Source organism: Scyliorhinus torazame, chromosome 2 (assembly GCF_047496885.1).
Source record: "Scyliorhinus torazame isolate Kashiwa2021f chromosome 2, sScyTor2.1, whole genome shotgun sequence".
Taxonomy (NCBI): Eukaryota; Metazoa; Chordata; class Chondrichthyes; order Carcharhiniformes; family Scyliorhinidae; genus Scyliorhinus; species Scyliorhinus torazame.
Window position 1 is genome coordinate 203423300 of NC_092708.1, and position 23524 is coordinate 203446823.

Sequence of the window (23524 nt, forward strand, 5' to 3'; positions counted from 1 at the left end):
GCACAGACAGTGACCCAAGCCGGAATCGAACCTGGGACCCCTTGTGCGTTGGCACATGTGCCGCGGGGCAGGGCATCATGAGGCTTGTTTAGCTTCCCGGGACGATACAAGATCTCGTAGTTGTAGGTGGAGAGTTTGATCCTCCATCGCAAGATCTTATCGTTTTTTATTTTGCCCCGCTGTGCATTATCGAACATGAAAGCAACCAACCGTTGGTCAGTGAGGAATCTCATGCCGGCCAGGTAATGCCTCCAATCTCGCACAGCTTCTACTATGGCCTGGGCCTCTTTTTCGACTGAGGAGTGGCGGATTTCGGAAGCATGGAGGGTACGTGTGAAGAAGGCCACGGGTCTGCCCGCTTGATTGAGGGTGGCCGCCAGAGCTATGTCAGACGCGTCGCTCTAGACCTGGAAGGGGAGGGACTCGTCGATGGCATGCATCGTGGCCTTTGCAATGTCTGCTTTGATGCAGCTGAAGGCCTGGCGGGCCTCTATTGACAGGGGAAAAGCTGTGGATTGGATCAGGGGACGGGCCTTGTCCGCACAGTTGGGGACCCAGTGGGCATAGTGAGAGGAAAACCCAGGCAGCACTTCAGGGCCTTGGAGCAGTGAGGGAGGGGGAACTCCATAAGGGGGCTCATTCGTTCAGGGTCGGGGCCTATAACTCCTTTTCACACTACGTAGCCGAGGATGGCTAGGCGGTCGGTGCTAAACACGCATTTTCCTTGTTATATATAAGGTTAAGGATCTTTGCGGTCTGGAGGAATTTTCAGAGGTTGGTGTCGTGGTCCTGCTGGTCGTGGCTGCAGTTGGTGACATCGAGATACGGGAATGTTGCCCGTAAACCGTACCGGTCAACCATTCGGTCCATCTCGCGCTGGAAGACCGAGACCCCATTGGTGACACCGAAGGGAACCCTTTAGAAGTGATAGAGCCGCCCATCTGCCTCGAAGGCAGTGTATTTGCGGTCACTAGTGCGGATGGGGAGCTGGTGGTAGGCGCACTTAAGATCCACCGTGGAGAAGACCTTGTAATGCGCGATCCTGTTCACCAGGTCGGATATGCGGGGGAGAGGGTACACGTCCTGCTGCGTAAACCTGTTGATGGTCTGACTGTAGTCGATGACCGTCCTATGCTTCTCCCCGGTCTTAACCGCCACTACTTGAGCTCTCCCAGGGACTGTTGCTAGCTTCAATGACTCCTTCCCTCAGTAGCCTTTGGACCTCTGACCTAATAAAGATCCGATCCTGGGCACTGTACCGTCTGCTCCTGGTGGCGACGGGTTTGCAATCCGGGGTGAGGTTTGTAAACAGGGAAGACGGATCGACCTCGAGGGTCACGAGGCCGCAGACAGTGAGAGGGGGTATAGGGCCGCCAAATTTGAAAGTTAGACTTTGGAGATTACACTGAAAGTCTAAACCTAGGAGTGTGGCCGCGCAGAGGTGGGGAAGGACGTAGAGCTGGTAATTTTTAAACTCCCTTCCCGGGACTGTGAGGTTTGCTACACAATACCCCTTTATCTCTACTGAGTGGGAACCGGAGGCTAGGGAGATTCTTTGATTAACGGGGTGGACGAGGAGAGAGCAGCGCCTTACCGTGTCGGGGTGCATGAAGCTCTCCGTGCTCCCAGAGTCGATTAAGCAGGACGTCTCGTGCCCGTTGATTAATACTGTTGTTGTAGCAGTGAGGGTGTTCGAGGCCGGGACTGGTCCAGGGTCACCAAGGCTAATCGCAGCAGTTGAGTGTTCTCTTCGGGCGGTGTGTGGACAGCCAAGCTGGGGTCCTGGGAGTCCATCCAAGATGGTGGCACACATTGGCCGTACATGGCTGAGGGTGCACAAAATGGCGGCACTCATCCATCGAACGTGGCGTCCGCGGGACAAGATAGCGCCGCCCCCGGAGAAGGAAGATGGTGGCGCCCGCTGGCCGCATGGGGACCATGGAGAGGTTTGTTGTGGCTGTCCACATTCGCCGCCGGAGACCGCGGCGACCGCACGGGCCTGGCATACCACCACAAAGTGGCCCTTTGTACCGCATCCCTTGCAGGTGGATGCGCGGGCCGGGCAGCGCTGCCGGGGGTGCTTAGCCTGCCCGCAAAAGTGGCAGCGGGGCCCCCCGGGGTTGCCACGCCGCCTTGCAGCACAAGTTTATGAGGAGATGGGGGATGTCTCTGGGTCGGCTGCGGAGGTGTTCCACGTTGCCCAAGGGGCTGCCGCCCATCCGGGAACGTAAGCGCGGGCGTTTCTGGAGGCCACATCTAGGGAGCCTGCAAGGGCCCGTGCCTCCTTGAGGCCTCGGGTGTCTTTTTCCAGCAATCGCTGGCGGATTTGGGAGGACAGCATACCTGCCACGAAAGCGTCCCGGATCAAGAGTTCTGTGTGGTCGCTCGCCGAAACTTGCGGGCAGCTGCAGTTTCTCCCCAACACCAGGAGCGCACGGTAAAATTCTTCCAGTGATTCCCCAGGGATTTGTCGCCTCGTTGCTAGCAGATGTCGGGCGTAGACCTGGTTTACCGGGCGAATATAATGTCCTTTTAGCAGCTCCATTGCTGCACGAAGTCGTCCGCTTCCTCGATGAGGGTGTAAATTTCCGGGCTCACCCTCAAGTGCAGGACTTGCAATTTCTGTTCTCCCGTGGGTGTGTTTTCGGCCATTCCGATATATCCGTTAAAACACGCCAGTCAGTGCTTGAAGTTTGCCGCTGAGTTCGCCGCGTGGGGGCTGAGTTGCAGACACTCCGGCTTGATTCGGAGCTCCATCCTTTTAAATCTAGCTTATTAAATTGATGCACGATCAATGACCCCTAAAGCAAGTTGTCGCCCAACTGAAGGCTTTAATAAGCTAGATATTTTCCCCAGCAGCTCAGGTACAGAAAGAAGGCTGTTGGGGCGGCACGGGCTCTTATACCCCGCCTTGCAGGGCGGAGCTACCATACAGCTTGACCAATAGGAAACATACAATATCTGCCAATGGTGTTCTAGCATTACCAGATACCGTAATACCTCTACACAGACTACCACACTGGGTTAAGAGGATGGGCTGGAGGAGATGTGTGCTTGAGTGAGGTGCTCTTTCCAAGGGCCGATGCAGGCTCGATGGGCCGAATGGCCTCCTTCTGCACTGTAAATTCTATAACTCTAACACTATACATATGCAGCATGACCTGGACAACATTCAACCTTGAGGTGTTAAGTGGCAACTAACATTCTCACCAGTAGTGGGGGTATGGAATGCACTGCCTGTGGAAGTAGTTGAGTCGGAAACATTAGGGACCTTCAAGCGGCTATTGGATAGGTACTTGGATTACGGTAGAATGATGGGGTGTAGATTAATTTGTTCTTAATCTAGGACAAAGGTTTGGCACAACATCGTGGGCCAAAGGGCCTGTTCTGTGCTGTATTTTCTATGTCCAAAGTGGGAGAACTAACCACCATTGCTTGATATTCAATAGCATTACCCTCTCTGAATCCAACACCAGCAGCATCCTGGGGGTCACTACTGACCAGAAACCTAACTGGGCTAGCCATATAAATACAGTGATTACCGCAGCTGGCCAGTGATTGAAAATTTTGTGGTGTGTAACTCATCTTCTGACTCCCAAATTCTTGCAGTTCCAACAACATTAAGAAACTCAACACTATGCATGACAAAGCAGTCTGCATGATTGGCACTCTATTCACCACCTTAAACATTCGCTCCCTCCACCACTGGTGCACGGGGACAGGATATAATGCAGCAAAGCACCAAGGCTCCTCTGACTGCAATTTGGGTTGGATTGGATTTGTTTATTGTCACGTGTACCAAGGTACAGTGAAATGTATTTTTCTGCGAGCAGATCATTAAGTACATGAAAAGAAAAGGCATTAAATGAAAATACATAATAGGGCAACACAGGGTACACAATGTAACTAGATAACACTGGCAGCGGATGAAGCATACAGGGGTGCAGTGTTAATGAGGTCGTTTAGGAATCTGGTAACAGTGGGAAAGAAGCTGTTTTTGAGTCTGTTTGTGCGTGTTCTCAGACTTTTGTATTTCCTGTCCAATGGAAGAAGTTGGAAGAGTGAGTAAGCCGGGTGGGAGGGGTCTTTGATTATGCTGCCCACTTTCCCCAGGCAGTGGGAGGTGTAGATTTACAAACTGACGGCCTGTACCATCTAGAATAACAAGGGCAGCAGGCTGATGAGAATACCACCCTGCATTTTCCCTTTCAAGTCACAGTCCATCCTGACTTTGGACTGTTACTAAGTCAAAACCCTGGATCTCCCTCCCTAACAGCCCCGTGGATGTGCCAACATCACATCGACGACAGCAGTTCAAGAAGACTTCTTGCTGTTTTGCTCATATCAGAGATGTTGTTGGCAAAATTGAAGTCAATGGAAAGCATGGTGCAAGCTCTCCCCTGCTTCGAGTTATACCTTGCACAACATCTCATGAGTGAATTAAAAAATGAATACCATGTCAGCTTTTTAAATGAAATAAAATGAAAAGTGATTCTGTTTTTGTTTATCACTACGTCCTGCAAGTTGACGCAATCAGATCCGTCGGAACACGAGGAGGCTATTCAGCCCCTTGACCCTCTTTTTCCATTCAATTAGCTTATGGCAGATCAATATCTTGATACTGAATCTCTGGTTCTGTAACCCTTACAGCTGTACTTAACAAATATCTATTGATCTAAGATTTGAAGTTTTCAATTTGCCACAGCCTCAACAGCATTTTGGAAGAGAATGGTCAGATTTCTACTACCTTTTGTATGAAAAAGTGCGTCTTGGCATCACACCTGGCACTAATTTTAAGATTAATGCCCCCTTGTTTATATAGGGTAGCAAACATATGAAGGACAACGTCATATGCATTTTTCGCTCCCTGGAGGAGGGGGGCATGATCAAATTGGACCTGTGACCTCCACCAGCAGTTTGGAGGAGGCTATGGTGATGGGGAAACACAAGACAGGTTGTTTAGAAGGCCTGTATTGGTTATCTGAGATTTTGGCCCAATTTTGAAAAGGCTGTTGGACCCTCTAATCCTTATCCCTTTTCGCTACCCGCCCCCTCCCACCCAAGCTCCATGACAACTAATACCCCTCATATCAGCTCCTTGCCACCTCATGCACCCAATTCAACCTCATATCCACCTCCCCTCCCCGCCCACCACCTGCATAGCTACTATCTGCCCTATCAGTCTCCATTCGATCACTGCTCACTGATGCTTAGTTTGAGTTCTGTTGTGGCCCTTTGGTTCCTGACCTTATTTCAGCCTTGTTCTAAGCATGGACAAAAGAGCTGAAGTCAAGAGGGGAGGTGTGAGTGAGTGCCCTTGACTTCAAAGCAGCATTTAGCCAAATATAGGGTTAAGGAGCCTTGGCAAAATTGAAGTCAATGGAATGCATGGTGCAAGCTCTCCCCTGCTTCGAGTTATACCTAGCACAAAGGACAATGGTTGTTGGAGGCCAATCATCTCAGTCTCAGGACATTGCTGCAGGAATTTGTCAGAGTAGCCCTGGGCTCAACCATTTCAGTTGCTTCATCGATGAGCTTTCCTTTCTCATAAGGTCAGTAGTTGAGATGTTCGTTGTTGATTGAACAGTGTTCAGTATTATTCACAACTCCCCAGAAATTAAGAAGTCCGTGTCCATTTGCAGAATGACCTGGATAATATACAGGCTTGGGCTCATCAGTGGCTTGGGCTAGACAATGACCACCTCCAACAAGAGAGAATCTAACCATTTCCCTTTGACATTCAACGATATTACCATCACTGATCTCCCCCTACCATTAACATTCTGGGGGGTTATCTGATCTGGAATAGCCATATAAATACCGTGTCTACAAGAGAAGATCAGAGACTAGGAATTCTGAGTCACTCATCTCCTCCCTCCCCAACGCCTGACTACCATCTACAAGTTAGAAATGTGATGGAATACTCTTCACACCCTGGAGAAGTGTGGCTCCAACAACACTCGAGAAACTCTGGACAGAGGAGCCTGCTTGATCGACATCCCATTTACCAACTTAGGAATACTCTCCCTCCACCACTGATGCACAGTGAGAGCAGTGAGCACAAGATACACTGCAGCAACTCCCCAAGGCTCCTTCAACAGCACAATTCAAGCCCGTGACCTCTACTACCTAGAAGGAAAAGCATGGAACACCACCACCTGCAACTTCCCCCTCCAAGCCACACACCATCCTGACTTGGAATTATATCACTGTTCCTTCACGGTAACTGAAACAAAATCCTGGAACATCCTTCCAGCATTGTGGGTGTACCTACATCAGATGAACTACAGCAGCCAAGATTGCAGCTCACCACCACCTTCTCAAGGACAATTTAGAATGGATAAAAAACGCTGGCCTCACCAGTGACACCCCCATGATAGAATTTAAAAAAATTAAACTCCTGAATTCCACTCACCATTTGTAAAGGCACTCGGGGTCAGCCCTACTCCATAAAAATCTGGTCCATATTCTCTGCAACCTAACCTCATAATTTAACACTCCTTGCTCTGGTATAATTTAAGTGAATCTGCATTGCATCCCCTCTCGGGCCGGTATACGTTTCCTGAGGTGCAGTGCTCAAAACTGTACACCGATGCACTATAACCTTTATCGCTGGAAACATTACCACTTCATAGGCCAGCTCCCCAGAAAGACCAACGTTTCACTGGTATTTTAATATTTTTTGTTTTTGTTTTGCCTGTCCATTTAGATTCTCCAGCAATGACTACCTGTACATTCACCACTGATATTCTCCCTTGGGCTCATGGCCACATACAAAGCCCTTTGAGCGTGTGGATGTGCTCCGGTCAAGTATAGTGTAGCAACCAATTTGACCATTTAAAAACAGAAGCTATTGAAATTTCTGATGTGTCTTCAAGTTGTGGGACTTCAGGTTCACATTAGCTCTGTGACCTGTCACTGATAGGAATTGCATCTGAGGCTGAAAGAGCCCTTTGTAAATTCAGCAGTTAATAGCTACATTAAGGCTATTTACAAAAGCAATTGGCAGGCCCCTCTGAAGAGAGGCAACTGGTAGCTCACATGATATAAATGAGAATATTAAATGTCCCTCTATGTTTGTAATACTCCACTTTAAAATAAAATATAAACAAACCCAATTACTTATTTATAGAGCTCCGACAGTTATTAAAATCAGAAAACATTCTGGATGACAAAGAAATAGGATTTTTATTCCCATTTGTAAAGCCAAGTAAAGAGTATTGTGGAAATACAAATCCCATGTCAATGCCCTTCCATTATGATTTTTTAAATTATTTATGCACTGTTTGGACAGTACCATCACCACAAAATATCAAATATTGGAAGGCGAGGATGCAGAATGCTGCTGTGTTATGCAGATTATTCAGAGAAAAGAATAAACTTGCAGTTTTGTTTTGAGCGATTATTTGGCTCAAAATAAATGAATTTGTGAAGGGCTTTCACTCAATTAAATCACCATGGTTTCCTTACCGATGATCAGGTCTGTTTCCAATGTTACTAAGAAAGATATCCCAAAGTGCTTTACAGCTAATTATGTACTTTATGAAACAGTGCACAGCAAGATCCCACAAACCGCAAGATCATCTATTTCATGGATGTTCGCCGGAGGATAAATGGTGGCAAGGGCACTAAGGAAAACTCTCCTTCAAATAGTGCCTGAGGATCTTTTGCTTCCACCAAAGGCTGGATTTCACGTGTCCCCACCAAGCATGCTGTGGCAAGGCGGGAGGAAGGGGCGGGCTCATTAATTGAGTCGGGTCCCGACCTCACCACCTTCTTACCTATCACCGAGCTCACCCCACAACACAGTAGGTGGATGGGTGCCACAATTGCCAGCCTGCCCGCCATATTTAAATAATTGAGAGTCAATTGAGCTTGTTAACAAGCCAGTGGACCTCCATTATATGCTGCCCATGCCACAATACTGATTTATTTTTTAACTGTTCAAAAGTGGAGTAGGAATGGGGTCACAATTTTCACAAATGGGGGAGAGATGCCCTCGCACATGGGATGGCACCCTCTAAAATAGAACCCCCTTGAGATTGTAATCCCTCCTTTTCTTCCTACCTACCTATTCACCAAAACTCACTGCTCCCCCCCCCCCCCCCCCCCCCCCCCCCCCACCCCTACCCCTAAACTGGCTGAACGTTCCTCGGCCAGAAAACCCGGGGTTACCTTGCTCTGGGATCCATTGAGTCACCTTCTTGGGACTGAGTTTGGGGTAGGCATGGGTTGTTTTCATTGAAACAGAGAAGACCTGAGGGACAACCTGATTGAGGTTTACAACTTTATGCGGGGCATGGACAGAGTGGGTGGGGAGTGAAGTGTTGGGTACTCTGCTACACAGACGAACCAACATGGTTGCGAATGGTACAACTCAGTTTTATTTCAAACATCTATTTACAGTTGTATACTGTTTACTGAGGTTCGATCATAACCCTTGAATCTGTGGACCTACTCTTAATTCTGTCTTGTAGTGGCACTCAGCACATTGTGGATGTCTGATTGGCTTGCTATGAGCTCTGTGCCCTGAGCTGTCTCGTCCTCGAGTGCCCAGAAAGTGTTGTGTTCCCTGTTTTGTACTGTGTATGCTCTTGCCTGTGATTGGCTGTCGTGTTGTGTGTGTGTTGATTGGTCCGTTGATCTGTCCATCAGTATGTATGTGCTTTGATGTTTACCTGTATATCATGACATCCCCCTTTTTTTTACAAAAACATGTGCCTATGGCTTCCGGGTGCGGCGATGACCAGCTAAGTCGCACGTTTCGGCACCTCCCGTTGAAACGGACTTTTGGGCTCTTATTAGGAGCCCCAACGGCAATTTTTAACGGCCAAAATCATTGTGCAGTGAAATAGGAGGGAATCCCCCCGGATAAATATGGATAAAGGAGAGGATAGCGGCCGGATTGCAGTGGATCCACTGGAGCAGCGGCAAGGAAGGGAAGCTCGAAGCAAGATGGCGTTGGAAGGTGGCTGTTTGGTATGGGGCCCTGAGCAACAAGAGTTCCTGCGGCGCTGTGTGGAAGAGCTGAAGAAGGAGGTGTTGGCCCCGATGCTACAGGCGATTGAAGGGCTAAAGGAGGCGCAGAGGACCCAGGAGTTGGAGCTTCGGGTCGTGAAGGCAAAGGCTGCGGAGAATGAGGATGAAATACAGGGCCTGGTGGGAAGGACAGAGACGCATGAGGCATAGCACAAAAGGTGTGTGGAGAGGTTGGTAGCCCTGGAGAATAACTCGAGGAGGAAGAATTTAAGAGTCTTGGGTCTTCCCGAAGGCATAGAGGGGGCGGACGTCGGGGCATATGTGAGCACGATGCTTCACTCGCTAATGGGATCGGAGGCCCCGACGGGCCCTTTGGAGGTGCAGGGAGCTTATCGAGTTCTGGCGCGAAGACCAAAGGCAGGAGAAATACCTCGAGCCATAGTGGTGAGGTTTCACCGCTACAATGACAGAGAGATGGTTCTAAGATGGGCGAAGAAAACTCGGAGCTGCAGGTGGGAGAACGCGGAGATCCGCATGTACCAGGATTGGAGTACGGAGGTGGCGAGAAGGAGGGCAAGTTTCAACCGGGCCAAGGCGGTGCTCCACAAAAAGAACGGGGGAAGCTGAGGTCAGCCAGAGTTTGCTGACTTCTGGGAGCAACATGGGGGGTGCAACTACGCTAGAAAGGGATCTAGCGGAGGGGGGGGGGGGGGAGTTAACTGGGTTGCTGCTGCTAAGGGGAAGGGGGAGCTGTTATGGGGCGGGGTGGTCGGGACGGGAGAGCACCGTCGGTGGGATATACGGGTACGTGGGAACCGGGTGAGGAGCTGGGTTAGAAAAGGGGATGGCTAGTCGACATGGGGGAGGGGGGGTAAAGAGCCCCCCCAACCCGGTTGATCACGTGGAATGTGAGAGGGCTGAATGGGCCGATTAAAAGGGCACGGGTACTTGCACACCCAAAGAACTTAAAGGCAGATGTGGTCATGTTGCAGGAGACGCACCTGAAACTGGCAGATCAGGTTAGACTACGTAAAGGATGGGTGGGGCAGGTGTTTCATTCGGGCTTAGATGCGAAGAATAGGGGGGTGGCTATTTTAGTGTGGAAACGGGTACTGTTTGAGGCAAAGACCATAGTGGCGGACAGTGGGGGTAGATACGTGATGGTGAGTGGCAGATTGCAAGGGGAGGCGGTGGTTCTGGTGAACGTATACGCCCCGAACTGGGATGATGTAAACTTCATGAAGCGTATGCTGGGGCGTATCCCGGACCTGGAGGCGGGAAAGCTGGTAATGGGGGGAGACTTCAATACGGTGCTTGATCCAGGGCTGGACCGGGAGGAGGCCGGCAGCGGCCAAGGTGCTTAAGGACTTCATGGAGCAGAAGGGAGGAGTAGACTCCTGGAGATTTATTAGGCCTAGGAGTAAGGAGTTTTCATTTTTCTCCCATGTTCACAAGGTGTATTCACGGATAGACTTTTTTGTCCTGGGAAGGGCACTGATTTCGAAGGTGACAGGGACGGAGTACATGGCCATAGCCATTTCGGACCACGCTCCACATTGGGTAGATCTGGAGGTAGGAGAGGAAAAGGAGCAGCACCCACTCTGGAGATTGGATATGGGGTTGTTGGCGGATGAGGGGGTATGTCTAAGGGCGAGGGGGTGTATCAAAAGGTACCTGGAGCTTAATGATAACGGAGAGGTCCAGGTGGGAGTGGTCTGGGAGGCGCTGAAGGCGGTGGTCAGAGGGGAACTGATATCCATAAGGGCCCCATAAAGGGAAGCAAGAGAGCAAAGAAAGGGGGCGACTGTTGAGAGAACTTCTGAGGGTAGACGGGCAATATGCAGAGGCTCCGGAGGAGGGACTGTACAGGGAAAGACAAAGGCTACATATGGAATTTAACCCGCTGACCACGGGCAAGGCAGAAGCACAGTGGAGGAGGGCACAGGGAGTACAGTATGAGTATGGAGAGAAGGCGAGCCGGTTACTGGCCCAACAACTGAGGAAGAGGGGAGCGGCGAGGGAGATAGGTGGGGTGAGGGATGAAAAACTGGAACGGATAAAGTTTGCACTAAGAGGTTCGGCTCAAGGGTTCACCAGGCGGTGGCAACCGTTCATTGACTACCTCGCAGAACGATAAAGGAACTGGGAAAGTAGCAGCAGCAACCCAGGGGGGGGGGGCTCGGGCTCGGGTGGGTCTTCAGGGGTGTTTTTGTATGGATATTTTTACTTGGATATGTATATTGGCTTGTTTGACTTTATTATTTGGGAGAGTTAATATTTTGTTATGGCAGTTGCCATTTAGTTTATATATTATTTATTTATTTGTTAAAAACGGTCACTATTATTTATATTGTTTTATTGTTGTAAAAGGGAAAAAATTTTGTACTGTTTTGTATGGCCGAAATTTTTTTTGAATAAAATATATTTTTAAAAAAAACATGTGCCTATGTGGTCATAAATAGAGATGTGTACTGAGTGTAGCTAAATGTGTGTGTGCAATATTTACAGCATGTACATGGGGCTAAACTATATACAAGGGACGATGTCGGGTGCGACATCATAACGAGGTTGTACCATAAACAAAGAACGGGGAAATGTAGAACAACAGAACAAATTCCTGTAACAATAAGAACAGAAACATATTAAGACAGTGGTAGTATGAGTTCAATGTACAAACAGTCTCATAAGTCCAGTCTAGTAGGTGGGCGACGAATTCGGGTTGACCGCCTCAATGGTGGGTCTGGACCCACCGGCTGAGGAATGGGCCTGGCCACGGGCGACGACGGAAGGGGCATCGTGGCAGGCAGCGCCACAAAGTCGATGTTAGGAACAACAGGAGGGCGCGGTGTCGGTGTAAGTTCCCGTAGCGAGCGTGGAAGTAGGCGAAGAGCCCGGCAATTGCACCTACGAATGGATCCATCAGGCATGCGAACCAGGAACGAGCGGGGAGCCACACGTCGGAGAACTTCGGCAGGTGCTGACCAGCCACCTTCTGGTAGGTGAATGCGGACTTCGTCTCCAGGGTCCAGGGCGGGAAGATCAGTTGCCCGTGTGTCATATACCCTCTTCTGGCGAACGCGCTGCTGTTGCATTCTGTGTAGAACCAGAGCATGGTTGGTTGTGGGTACGAGAATGGAAGGCACAGTGGTCCTGAGGGCGCGACCCATTAACAGCTGGGCTGGTGAGAGGCCAGTGGCTAGTGGGGCCCGAGCGATAGGCCAGCAGAGCTAGGCAGAAATCCGATCCGGCAGCAGCAGCCTTGCAGAGGAGCCGCTTGACGATGTGAACGCCCTTCTCTGCCTTTCCATTCGACTGGGGATGCAGAGGGCTGGACGTCACGTGTGTGAAGCCATACGAGGCAGCAAAGGATGACCATTCCTGGCTGGCGAAACAGGACCCATTGTCCGACATGACAGTCATCGGAATGCCGTGGCGAGCGAAGGTGTCTTTGCAGGCCCTTATGACAGTGGACGATGTCAAATCGTGCAGGTGTATGACCTCTGGATAGTTGGAAAAATAGTCAATGACGATTACATAGTCCCTGCCGAGCGTGTGAAAGAGGTCCACACCTACCTTCGCCCAGGGGGACGTCACCAGCTCATGTGGCAGAAGCGTTTCAGGAGGTTGCGCCAGTTGAAACCTTTGGCAGGTGGGGCAGTTGAGCACCATATTGGCAATGACATCACTGATGCCCGGCCAGTACACCGCCTCTCGGGCCCTCCATCTGCACTTCTCGACCCCCAGATGGCCTTCGTGTAGTTGGTCGAGGACCAGCTTGTGCATGCTGTGTGGAATCACAATCCGGTCCAGCTTTAGAAGGACACCATGAATGACGGCCAAGTCGTCTCGGACATTGTAGAACTGCGGGTACTGCCCTTTGAGCCACCCTCCCGTCATGTGGCGCATCACACGTTGTAGAAAGGGGTCAACCGCAGTCTTTCGGCGAATACGGGCCAAACTGGAGTCGTCAGCTGGCAGATTTGCCGATGTGAAAGCCACCTGCGCCTCGACCTGACAGACGAACCCCTCCGAATATGGCGGTGTGCTCACTGCTCTAGATAGGGCATCTGCAATGATAAGGTCCTTACCCGGGGTGTAGACTAGTCTGAAGTTATACCTCCTAAGTTTAAGTAGGATGCGCTGGAGGCGAGGGGTCATCTCGTTGAGGTCCTTATTTATGATGCTGACCACGGGGCGGTGGTCAGTCTCCAAGGTAAACCGGGGGAGACCATACATGTAATCATGGAACTTGTCTATCCCGGTTAGCAAGCCCAGGCACTCCTTTTCAATCTGCGCGTAGCGCTGTTCTGTGGGGGTCATGGCCCACGAGGTATAGGCGACCGGGGCCCATGACGCAGTGTCATCCCGCTGTAGGAGCACCGCCCCAATGCCAGACTGGCTGGCATCAGTCGAAATTTTGGTGTCACGAGATGTGTCGAAAAACGCCAATACCGGTGCTGTGGTGAGCTGAAGTTTGAGCTCCTCCCATTCCTGCTGGTGAGTGTGTAGCCACTGGAACTCCGTGGACTTCTTGACGAGGTGGCGCAGAGCTGTCGTGTGGGAGGCAAGGATGGGAATGAACTTCCCCAAGAAGTTGACCTTGGCTAGGAAGCGTAGCACTGCTTTCTTGTCTGCCGGCTGCGGCATGGCTGTAATGGCGCTCACCTTGTCTGCATCCGGACGGACCCCTGACCGGGAAATGTGGTCCCCCAGGACTTCAGCTCGGTTTGGCCGAAAGAACACTTGGCTCGGTTGAGGCGCAGGCCGTTTTCGCTTATGCGCGCAAAGACGCGCTGGATACGATAGATGTGCTCCTGTGGTGTAGTGGACCAGATGATGACGTCGTCCACGTAGACGCGCACCCCTTCGATGCTTTCCATCATCTGCTCCATGATCCTGTGAAAGACCTCGGATGCCGAGATGATGCCAAATGGCATTCTGTTGTAGCAGAACCTGCCGAAAGGGGTGTTGAAGGTGCACAGCTTTCGGCTGGACGGATCCAGTTGGATCTGCCAAAAACCCTTCGAGGCATCCAGTTTTGTGAAGATTTTAGCCCGGGCCATTTCGCTCGTGATCTCTTCCCGCTTGGGTATGGGGTAGTGTTCCCTCATTATGTTGTTGTTGAGGTCTTTTGGATCAATGCAGATCCGGAGCTCGCCGGAGGGCTTCTTAACACACACTATGGAGCTGACCCATGGCGTGGGCTCCGTGATCCGGGATAGGACCACTTAGTCCTGGAGATCCTGCAGCTGCTGCTTGAGGCGGTCTTTGAGTGGCGCTGGGACCCTGCGAGGTGCATGAATGACTGGGGTGGCGTCCGGTGTGAGCCGAATTCTGTAGGTGTAGGGCAGTGTTCCCATGCCCTCGAATGCCTCCTGGTTGTGGGCGAGGAGCGATTGGAGCTGTGCCCTGAACTCTGCATCCGGGAAGTCAGATGTGCCTTCTGGAGACAGAACGTGGACTCGTTGCATGAGGTGTAGAGCCTTGCATGCCTGTGCGCCTAGCAGGGAGTCCTTCGATGATCCGACTATCTCGAATGAGAGTGTGGCCGTATGTGTGTTGTGTGTCACCTGGAGCTGGCAGGATCCCATAGCCGGGATAACGTTCCCGTTGTAATCGACCATCTTGCAACAGGACGGCCGAATTGATGGTCTGACCTTCATGGCGTAGAAGCCTGACCATGCTATGAGGTTGGCGGAGGCGCCAGTGTCCAGACGGAATGTTATCGGTGATCGGTTAACCGTTAGGGTGGCACACCATTCATCACCTGGATTGACAGTTAACTTGCATCGGCTCATGGGTCCTGGCTGGAGACATTCGGTTGCCATCAATGACCGCAACACGTAAGGCGTCCCGGTCGTCTGTGTCACTGGTCTGGATATCGTCTGGGCACGACTCGTAGTAAGGAGGCTGAATGGTCCGCACGTCCCTGCGAGGTTGTCGGAATTGTGGAACATTGGCAGGTTGAGCTGCTCGACAGCAGGCAGCGTAGTGGCCCACCTTGCCACAGCGGAGGCATTGTCGGTTTCTTGCCGGACATTGCCGCTTTAAATGTGCGGTTCCACAGTTGCCGCACGTTGTGACGTCATGGCGTTTGTTGCGCCACCGCGCATGCGCAGTTCGGTCTTGCGTCCTGCGCATCACGCTCCTCAGTGTTGCCGTCGTTTTTGGCGCGCACAAGCGCGGGAGGCCTCAAAAAGCAAGCGAAATGGCCGCCCTCGTCCGGGCCGCGGGCCAGGAGGAACTCGATCGCCTGGACCCGTTCGGCCTCGTAGGACGCCTGCCTCGCCAATCCGGCCACGTAGGACCCCTGCCGCGCCGATTCGGCCGCCTGAAATTGGGTATTGCGGCTAGTCGCATTTTCGTGCAGGACACAGGCTTCAATTGCGGAGGCTAGGGTGAGGCCTTTTATTTTTAAGAGCTGCTGGCATAGGGTGCCCGAAGTGACCCCAAAAACGATCTGGTCCCGAATCATGGAATCGGAGGTGGTGTCGTAACCGCAGGACCGCGCGAGGATACGGAGATGCGTAAGGAATGACTGAAAGGGCTCATCCTTACCTTGCAGGCGCTGCTGGAAGAGATACCTCTCGAAGCTCCCATTGACCTCGATGTTGAAGTGTTAGTCGAGCTTGAGAAGGACCGTCTTGTATTTGGTCTTGTCTTCACCTTCCGTGAACACCAGGGAGTTGTAGACATGGATGGCGTGTTGACCTGCCGTGGTGAGGAGGATTGCGATCTTTCTGCCTGCTCTGTCCACTGGGTCTTGGCTGTTGCCTAATGTTACCTGCGGCATGTGTCATACTGACCACAGGTGTGATGGGCATGCAACTCTGGACCTGATTTGCAGCCAAAAAAGGACTGTACTCCATGCAAACTATTTATTTTCACTGGAGGAGACCATGGATCATCATTTTTTTAAAATATAAATTTAGAGTATCCAATTCTTTTTTTCCAATTAAGGGGTAATTTAGTGTGGCCAATCCCCCTACACTGCACATCTTTTTGGGTTGTGGGAGTCAGACACGGGGAGACTATGCAAACTCCAAATGGACAGTGACCCGGGATCGAACCGGGTTCTCGGCGGCATGAGGCAGCAGTGCTAACCACTGCACCACCTTGCCGCCCATCATTTGTTTATATAGTGTAGCAAATATCAGTGTCATACCTGGTTAGCTATGAAGTTTGGTGAAAAATATGGCACTGTTGGATCATCAATCAAAACCTGACTCGGGTAACCAAGCAAAGGCCCTATTTACTAAAAGCAGCATCGGAACTTTCTCTGCACCAGTGCGAAGACTTGGATGTTTCCCTTTGCACCTCCAAGATGAGAACTGAATGCAGTCCTCATTGTTTCAAGTCATGCTCCAGACCAACCCTCCATTGCAGTATTGAAGGAGTTTCAAAGACGAGCAGGGGACTCAACATTGAGTTTGGCAATTTCAGATCATAACTTTCTTGTTTATTTGCATGACAGCTGTAGGCGATGATTCTGCAATTCCCAGTTATAGCTCCTCTGGACATGTACTCTGTATCTTCACTTGTCCCATTACCACCTCATTTTGCTTGAACCACATCCCTTTGTCATTTAACCTCTCCCATTTTCCAACCTAAAAGAGCCTCCCCTTTGTCGTTGCCTCCTCTTTCCTCGTTGCCTCCCCTTCCCCTTTCCTCTACCTTGCGAAAAAAACCTGTTACATCTCTAAGTACACCGAGGGCTGAATATTCTGCATCCACAGTCCCCGTAGCAGGTTCATCATAGATCATAAAATTTACAGTGCAGAAGGAGGCCATTCGGCCCATCGAATCTGCACAGGCCCATGGAAAGATCTCCCTATCTAAGCCCACACCTCCACCCAATCCCCTGAAGGCAGTAACCTTTTTGGACACAAAGGGCAATTTAGCATGGCCAATCCACCTAACCTGCACATCTTTGGACTTGTGGGAGGAAACCGGAGCACCGGGAGGAAACCCACGCAGACACGGGGAAGACATGCAGACTCCACACAGACAGTGACTCAAGCCGGGAATCAAACCTGGGACCCTGAAGGTGTGAAGCAACTGTGCTAACCAGTGTGCTACCGTGCCACCCTGAGTCTGAGGTGGGTGGGGGGCTTCGGGATGCAGCCTGTCGACCTGGTCGCAATTTTACGTCGGGGAAGGCAGGGCCTCGAGGGGAATCCTGCCGTGGTCCCAATTAAGACCTCCAACTGGCATTTTTAGGCAGGCGGGCAGATGATAGATGGTGGTTGGAGGCTGGAAAACTGAAATTGAACTGAGTTCGATTTCGGGCAGGATGTATGGAAGGCCCCCCCCCCCCCGAGGGCCCAGTTATCTCCCAATTGATGTGTTGGGTGTTCTGGATCACAAACAGGTCACCAACACTGGAAGTGGTGCAACTCTGTTTTATTATAAGCTTAACTATATTAATATACTTGAACTGTGGGTAAAGGCAATACCAGCTTTAACTGTTGACCCTTGCCTAGTCCTAACCTGGTGATGCACTCAGCACATGGTGAATGTCTCCGAGCTGGCTGCTACTAGAGTGAGCGGGAACTCTCCTGTCCCCGGTCTTTATAGTGCGTGTGCTCTCACTGGTGATTGGCTGCGGTGTTGTGTATGCTGATTGGTCCCACTGCATGTCCATCTGTGTGTGTGTGTCTGCACCATAATAAACTGGTGTATATTATGACACCAATGTCCCCCGCCCACCCTATCCCCTATGACCCTGATTGCTCTCCTCATAGAACATATGACCCCCAGCCCTTCCCTATACCCCCATCCCAGACTCCTCTGACTTTCATCCGGGTCCCAGCAATTAACTCCATGCAACAAGCTGCAGGTGCCTCTTTTTTAATATAAATTTTGGAATACCCAATTTTTTTTTCTCTCCAATTAGGGAGCAATATAGCATGGCCAATCCACCTAGCCTGCACATCTTTTTGGGTTGTGGTGGTGCGACCCACGCAGACACACGGAGAATGTGCAAACTCCACCCGGACAGTGACCGGGATCGAACAGGCTAACCACTGCACCACCATGCTGCCCTTCCAATATGCTGCCTCTACTGACCACTGCAGCTCTGCTCCTGGAATGTCTGGGGAACTGCTGACCAACCTGATTGGCTATCAGCTCCCCAAGGCAAGACTTGCTCCTCATGACGGGCCGAAATCCTGCCCTCTGCCAGCCAACACTCGTTAGAGCGTGAAATGGAATCAGCCTCCTGGAGTCAGCTGGGATGCACCTTGAAAATTCTTGCCCGATTTCTGATGAAAAGCCATCGACCTGGAACATTGGTTCTGTCTCTCTCTCCACAAGTGCTGGCCAGACCTGCTGGGTCTCAGCATCACCACCTCAAGAGCAATTAAAGACAAACAATAAATGCTGGTATCACCAGCGACACTCATCCCATGTACAAATTTTTTTAAAGTCCTTCCGGCATCCAACAGTGCTTTTCCCTTTATAATTTTTTGTTAGGCAAGGGCATTAAGGATTTGGAACCAAGGTAGATCAAGGGAGTTCAAATACAAATCAACCATGATGCTGTTGAATGGGGGAACAACCTTTATGGGCATCCAGGTTTTTTAATGATTTATTCCTGTTGCTCTCAGGCAAATAGAATTAGAATTTCAAGTGATTACCCAACAATAACATTGAGACATGGAATTATATTAGCTCAGCATTATACATTCAACTGAATCTTCAGTGTAATGGCAACAGATACTGTGTGGATTTAATAAGATACATTTTGTTGAAGACGTTTAAGCTTCATTTTGGTGCAAAATCGATTACTTGTAGTCACCAGTTAGAGATAGCATACATCTTGAATTATTTTTTAGCCCCTTTCCCCACTCTTATTCTTGAGGGTGGTCACTGTAACTGGAATATAGTTGCTTGCTAACTATCTATGCCTTGCATACAGCCGGCGCTTGTCGTGTTTTCAGCTCAGTCAGTGATAGTCAGCATGCTGTTCACCTTTCCCCTAGGGATGGGCAATAAATGCCAGCCTAGCCAGCAATACACCTGATCTCAAACTGAATTAAAAAGTTTCAGCAACTCTATAATTCATTACATGGTGAAATCCTTTCTGAATATTATATTAGGTTATTTTTTTCTAGAAATAGTTGATTATGATGCTATCAAGCATACATTTATTTGGAAATTTCTCTTTCAAAGATTACAAATTAAAATTATAACAGCTACTAAAACGTATCAGTTATATGTCCTGCAGTTGCATTAAAAATGAAATGGGCTGAAAGCTAGCCATTATTTTTTTTTTAGAACCTTAAAATGATACAGAACACAAAGTGACCATTTAGCCCAGACAAGTCTTATCTGTTCAGTCTCACTCCCTGATCTTTCACCTTAACTCTGCAAATTAGAACAATTATGAACCAGAGTTGGCCATTCTGACCCTCAGCAATTCATCCTTTCAATCTAATCACTGCTGATTTGTACCTGTTCTGAGATGGTCCTTCTTATCTGTGCCTCAAGGCATGATACATGATTACTAGACAGATTGTGGTCATGCTCTGGCACTTGTTTATTAGTACCACATCTAAACAGGTCACAGAAGGCAGGTAGCTCCTGAGTGTGACATTTCAACCTCTCTCTCAAGAGTCTAGCACATGAATGGCCGATTTCAGTGATACATCATTATCTGCATCTTGGCCGGGATTCATCATTACGGGTCCACCCCACTACCGCCGCTCGCGAGGACGGAAGATTTGGCACTCAGCCAAATCTCCCATTCACTGCAGCGGGATGGGAGAGTCCTGCTGCCGTGAATGGGCGGAGAATCCTGCCCTTTATCTTAGCATATCAATTCTGTTAACCCTTTATACTACATTATCTCTGACTTTGGCTCCATTTCCCTCAATACTCTTCCCTCACATAGGTCTAGCGCTCGAAGTTTTGACATTTACAATGACCTAGCCTCAACAACTTTACCAGGGTTAAAGTTCCAGAATTTCTATACATTTTGAGCGAAATGGTGGTTCCAAGCATCAGCCCAACTGTAAAGTTCTAATGCTAAAATTATGCCTACTTGTTCTGAATTTCAATATCAGGGGAAATAGTTCTTCTTTTACTTAGAAAGTGGTTAGAGTATGGAACCAGCCACCACATGAAGTGGTTGAGGCAAACAGCAAAGATGCATTCAAGGGGAATCTAGATAAGTACACGAGGGAAAAAGTAATAGAAGGATATGCTTTTACAGGTAGGTGAAGTAGGGTGCCAGGGATTCATATGGGCACAAAAACCAGTTGGGCCAAATGTCCTCTGACTGTAGTGTTAGTTCGATGAAATGCCATGTTCTCTATTAAATCATTTAATCTCCTCAACTGGATCACTGCCTAATCCTTTTGCTGAGGTTATGGCAGAAACCAGTTTCCAGTGTGTTTGCAATTTAAATGGTCAGTGAAGGATTCAGTTATGTATCAGTTCTAAAACCTGGCACTGTCTCTGCGCGTTGAGTTGTTTCTGAATAACAATAATCCCCAGTGAGACAAATTGCACCCGGTTGGAGCTTTTACCATTGAGCCCTTCCCTCCACATTAGGCACTGAGTTCTGAGTGCATGTCTTTTGAGATGTTTGTGTGATTTCTTTTGAGTTTATTTTGAGCATTATGAACTTCAACCTTCTTACTCGAACTGCCAAGGATTCTCATTGAAGACAATTGGCTCTCATGGCAAAGTCTGTAGAATTTTATCTTCAGAAATGAATATAGAATTTACAGTGCAGAAGGAGGCCATTCGTCCCATCGAGTCTACACCGGCTCTTGGAAAGAGCACCCTACCCAAGCCCACACCCTATCCCCATAACCCAGTAACCCCACCCAGCACCAAGGGCAATTTTGAACACCAAGGGCAATTTTGAACACTAAGGGCAATTTATCATGGCCAATCCACCTAACCTGCACATCTTTGGACTGTGGGAGGAAACCGGAGCACCCGGAGGAAACCCATGCACACACGGGGAGGATGTGCAGACTCCGCACAGACAGTGACCCAAGCCGGAATCGAACCTGGGACCCTGGAGCTGTGAAGCAATTGTGCTATCCACAATGCTACCGTGCTGCCCTAAAGTGTTCTGAATATCTGAAATTTTAAAAAATTAAGAGCTTAAAAAACAAAGTAAAACAATGTTGAATTGTTCAGAACACTTTGGTCACTTTTTTCCTGCTGACACAATTGTAGTAGATAGAATTTCAGAGCTTTGAACAACAATCAAATTCAAGGGCTGAATTTTACCAGCCCCTTGATGATGGGGTGGGAGGCGAGATGGATGGCAAAATGGCACAGGAAGGTGTCAGGTAGTGTGCCTGATATCTTCCAACCATCATGATATTTTGCCACTGGCAGCTGAGGAACCCACCCACAGCCCAATTGAATTACGAGTGGCTTCCCACTTTTGCTGGCATTTTGTCAGGGCTAGCAGGGTGGGCTGCTGCTGCATGGGGAGACTGCCTCGGGAGAGAGATTTGGCAGCCGCCCAATGGGCAACTTGGGAGGGGCCCACTTTTTTGGGAACTCCATGGCCACCAGAGGGGTCTCCCCAGTGGCGATGGCTCCTCCTGTGGCAGTGGCACCTTCTGCCCTCAGTGATCTGCACCCCTTGTGCATCATTGGTCCCAGTGCCTCTGCCTTTTGAGGGCAGCTAGCTATTGATGTGCACTCGTGCTGCAGGTGCAGCAACGGACACTTCTAATGGTGGAGCTGCTGGCTGTCGAATCGGGCCCAAACTCCATACAGTCACCCAAGGTTGGTATCAAACCCAGGTCCCTGGCGCTGTGAAGCAGTAGTGCTAAACAGGGTGCCATCATGCCGCCAGGAAGCAATAAGTATTTAGAAAACTGTTGCAACATACACAAATCAAACTGATGGCACATCAATGAGAAAAAGAAAGAATTTCCAATAACACCATTCATGTCAGGATGTCCCAAAATGCTTTACAGTGAAAAAGTGCTTTTAGAAATGCAGTCACTATTGGAATGTAGAAGACGCAACACCAAGATGTGCACAAGATCCCTTAAACAGCAAAATCCCCAACAAGAGAGAACCTAACAATCTCCCCTTGATATTTGATGGTATTACTATTGCTGAATCCCCAATTATCAACATTCTGGGGGTTACCATTGACCAGAAACTTGACTAGTCATGTAAATACTATGGCTACAAGAGCAGGTCAGAGGCTAGGAATTCTGCTGTGAGTACTCACATCCTGACTTCCCAAAACCTGTCCGCCATCTACAAGGTACAAGTCAGGAGTGTGATGGAATACTCTCCACTTGGCTGGATGAGTGCAGCTCCAACAACAGTTGAGAAATTCGGCACCATCCTGAACAAAGCAACCCTGCTTGATTGGCATGCCATCCACCACCTTAATCACCCTGCCACCGCAGTGGCAGCCATGTACTAGCTACAAGATGCACTGCAGAAACTCACCAAAGCTCGTTAGGCAGCAACTTCCAGGCCCACGACTGCGACCATCTAGAAGGACAAGAGCAGCGGCGACATGGGAACATCACACCAGGAAATGTATCTCAGCCTAACGGTGAGATTTGTCTTTCTGTACAGCCTTTGTGACAGAGAATCATACCACCAGGAAATCTCTATCCAAGTCGCACACCATCCTAACTTGGAACCAAACCACCGTTCCTTCACTGTTTCTGAGTCAAAATCCTGGAATTCCCTCCTTAATCAAATCTTGAGTGCACCTACACCACATGGGCTGCAGTAGTTCAAGAAGGCAGCTCATCACCACCTTCTCGAGGGCAATTATAGAACGGGCAATAAATGCTGGCCTAGCCAGCAATACCCACATCCCATGAATGAATACATTTTATTAAAAAACAAGGAGAACTCCCTTGTTCTTTCAAATGATAACATGGGATCTTTTGCACTTGAGAGGGAAGCTGGGATCTCAGTATAATGCCTCAGAAGAAAGATGGTACTCCCAACAGTGCAGCTTTTTCTCAATACTGCACTGAGTGTCAGTCTATAAGTTGCATTCTAGATTTTAGAATAGGTCTTCTACCCAAGCCCTTTGTCATAAATAGTGCAATTATAGGTCAATTAATTACCCTCCGCAAGTAGTTGGTTTCAGATGGAAGAATATTGTGTGGAGGTTACCCTCTATATAGTATATATATTATCTATGCATAGAGAGGGAAAGAGAGTTTTGTAAACGATGGGAGAACCAGGAAACAATAGAAAAAATACTTTAAAAAAATGACTATGCATTTCTGAATTGTTTTTTATGAATTTTGTTTTTTAAATCTATGGCAACAGATTCTGAAGAGAGCTCCCAGTCAGGCCATGAGACCCAGGGCAGTGAATCTGCCTTGCAAGGGACAGCCGAGCTCGAGGATGCGGAGAACTCAGACAGCAAGGGAAAGAAAGAGAAAAAGAAAAAAGAAAAGAAGAAGAAGGTGAAGACAAAAGGGAAGGATAAAGACAAAGAGAAGAAGAAGGAAAGTGATAACCAAGAAAAGAAAGCCAAGAAGAAAGGATTTGGAGCAATGCTTAGGTATTTTTTTTTTTTTTA

The 23524-nt window shown here is 49.2% G+C and overlaps 1 protein-coding gene across 4 annotated transcripts in view; it reads left to right on the forward strand.

The window, feature by feature from the left end:
• pard3bb (par-3 family cell polarity regulator beta b) overlaps positions 1–23524 on the forward strand; it is a 1556033-nt gene that overhangs the window by 999889 nt on the left and 532620 nt on the right. For all 4 annotated transcript variants that reach the window (XM_072482810.1, XM_072482818.1, XM_072482833.1 and 1 more), the window contains one exon: positions 23269–23506. In XM_072482810.1, the coding sequence (XP_072338911.1) occupies positions 23269–23506 (238 nt within the window). The remainder of the gene's footprint in view (positions 1–23268; positions 23507–23524) is intronic.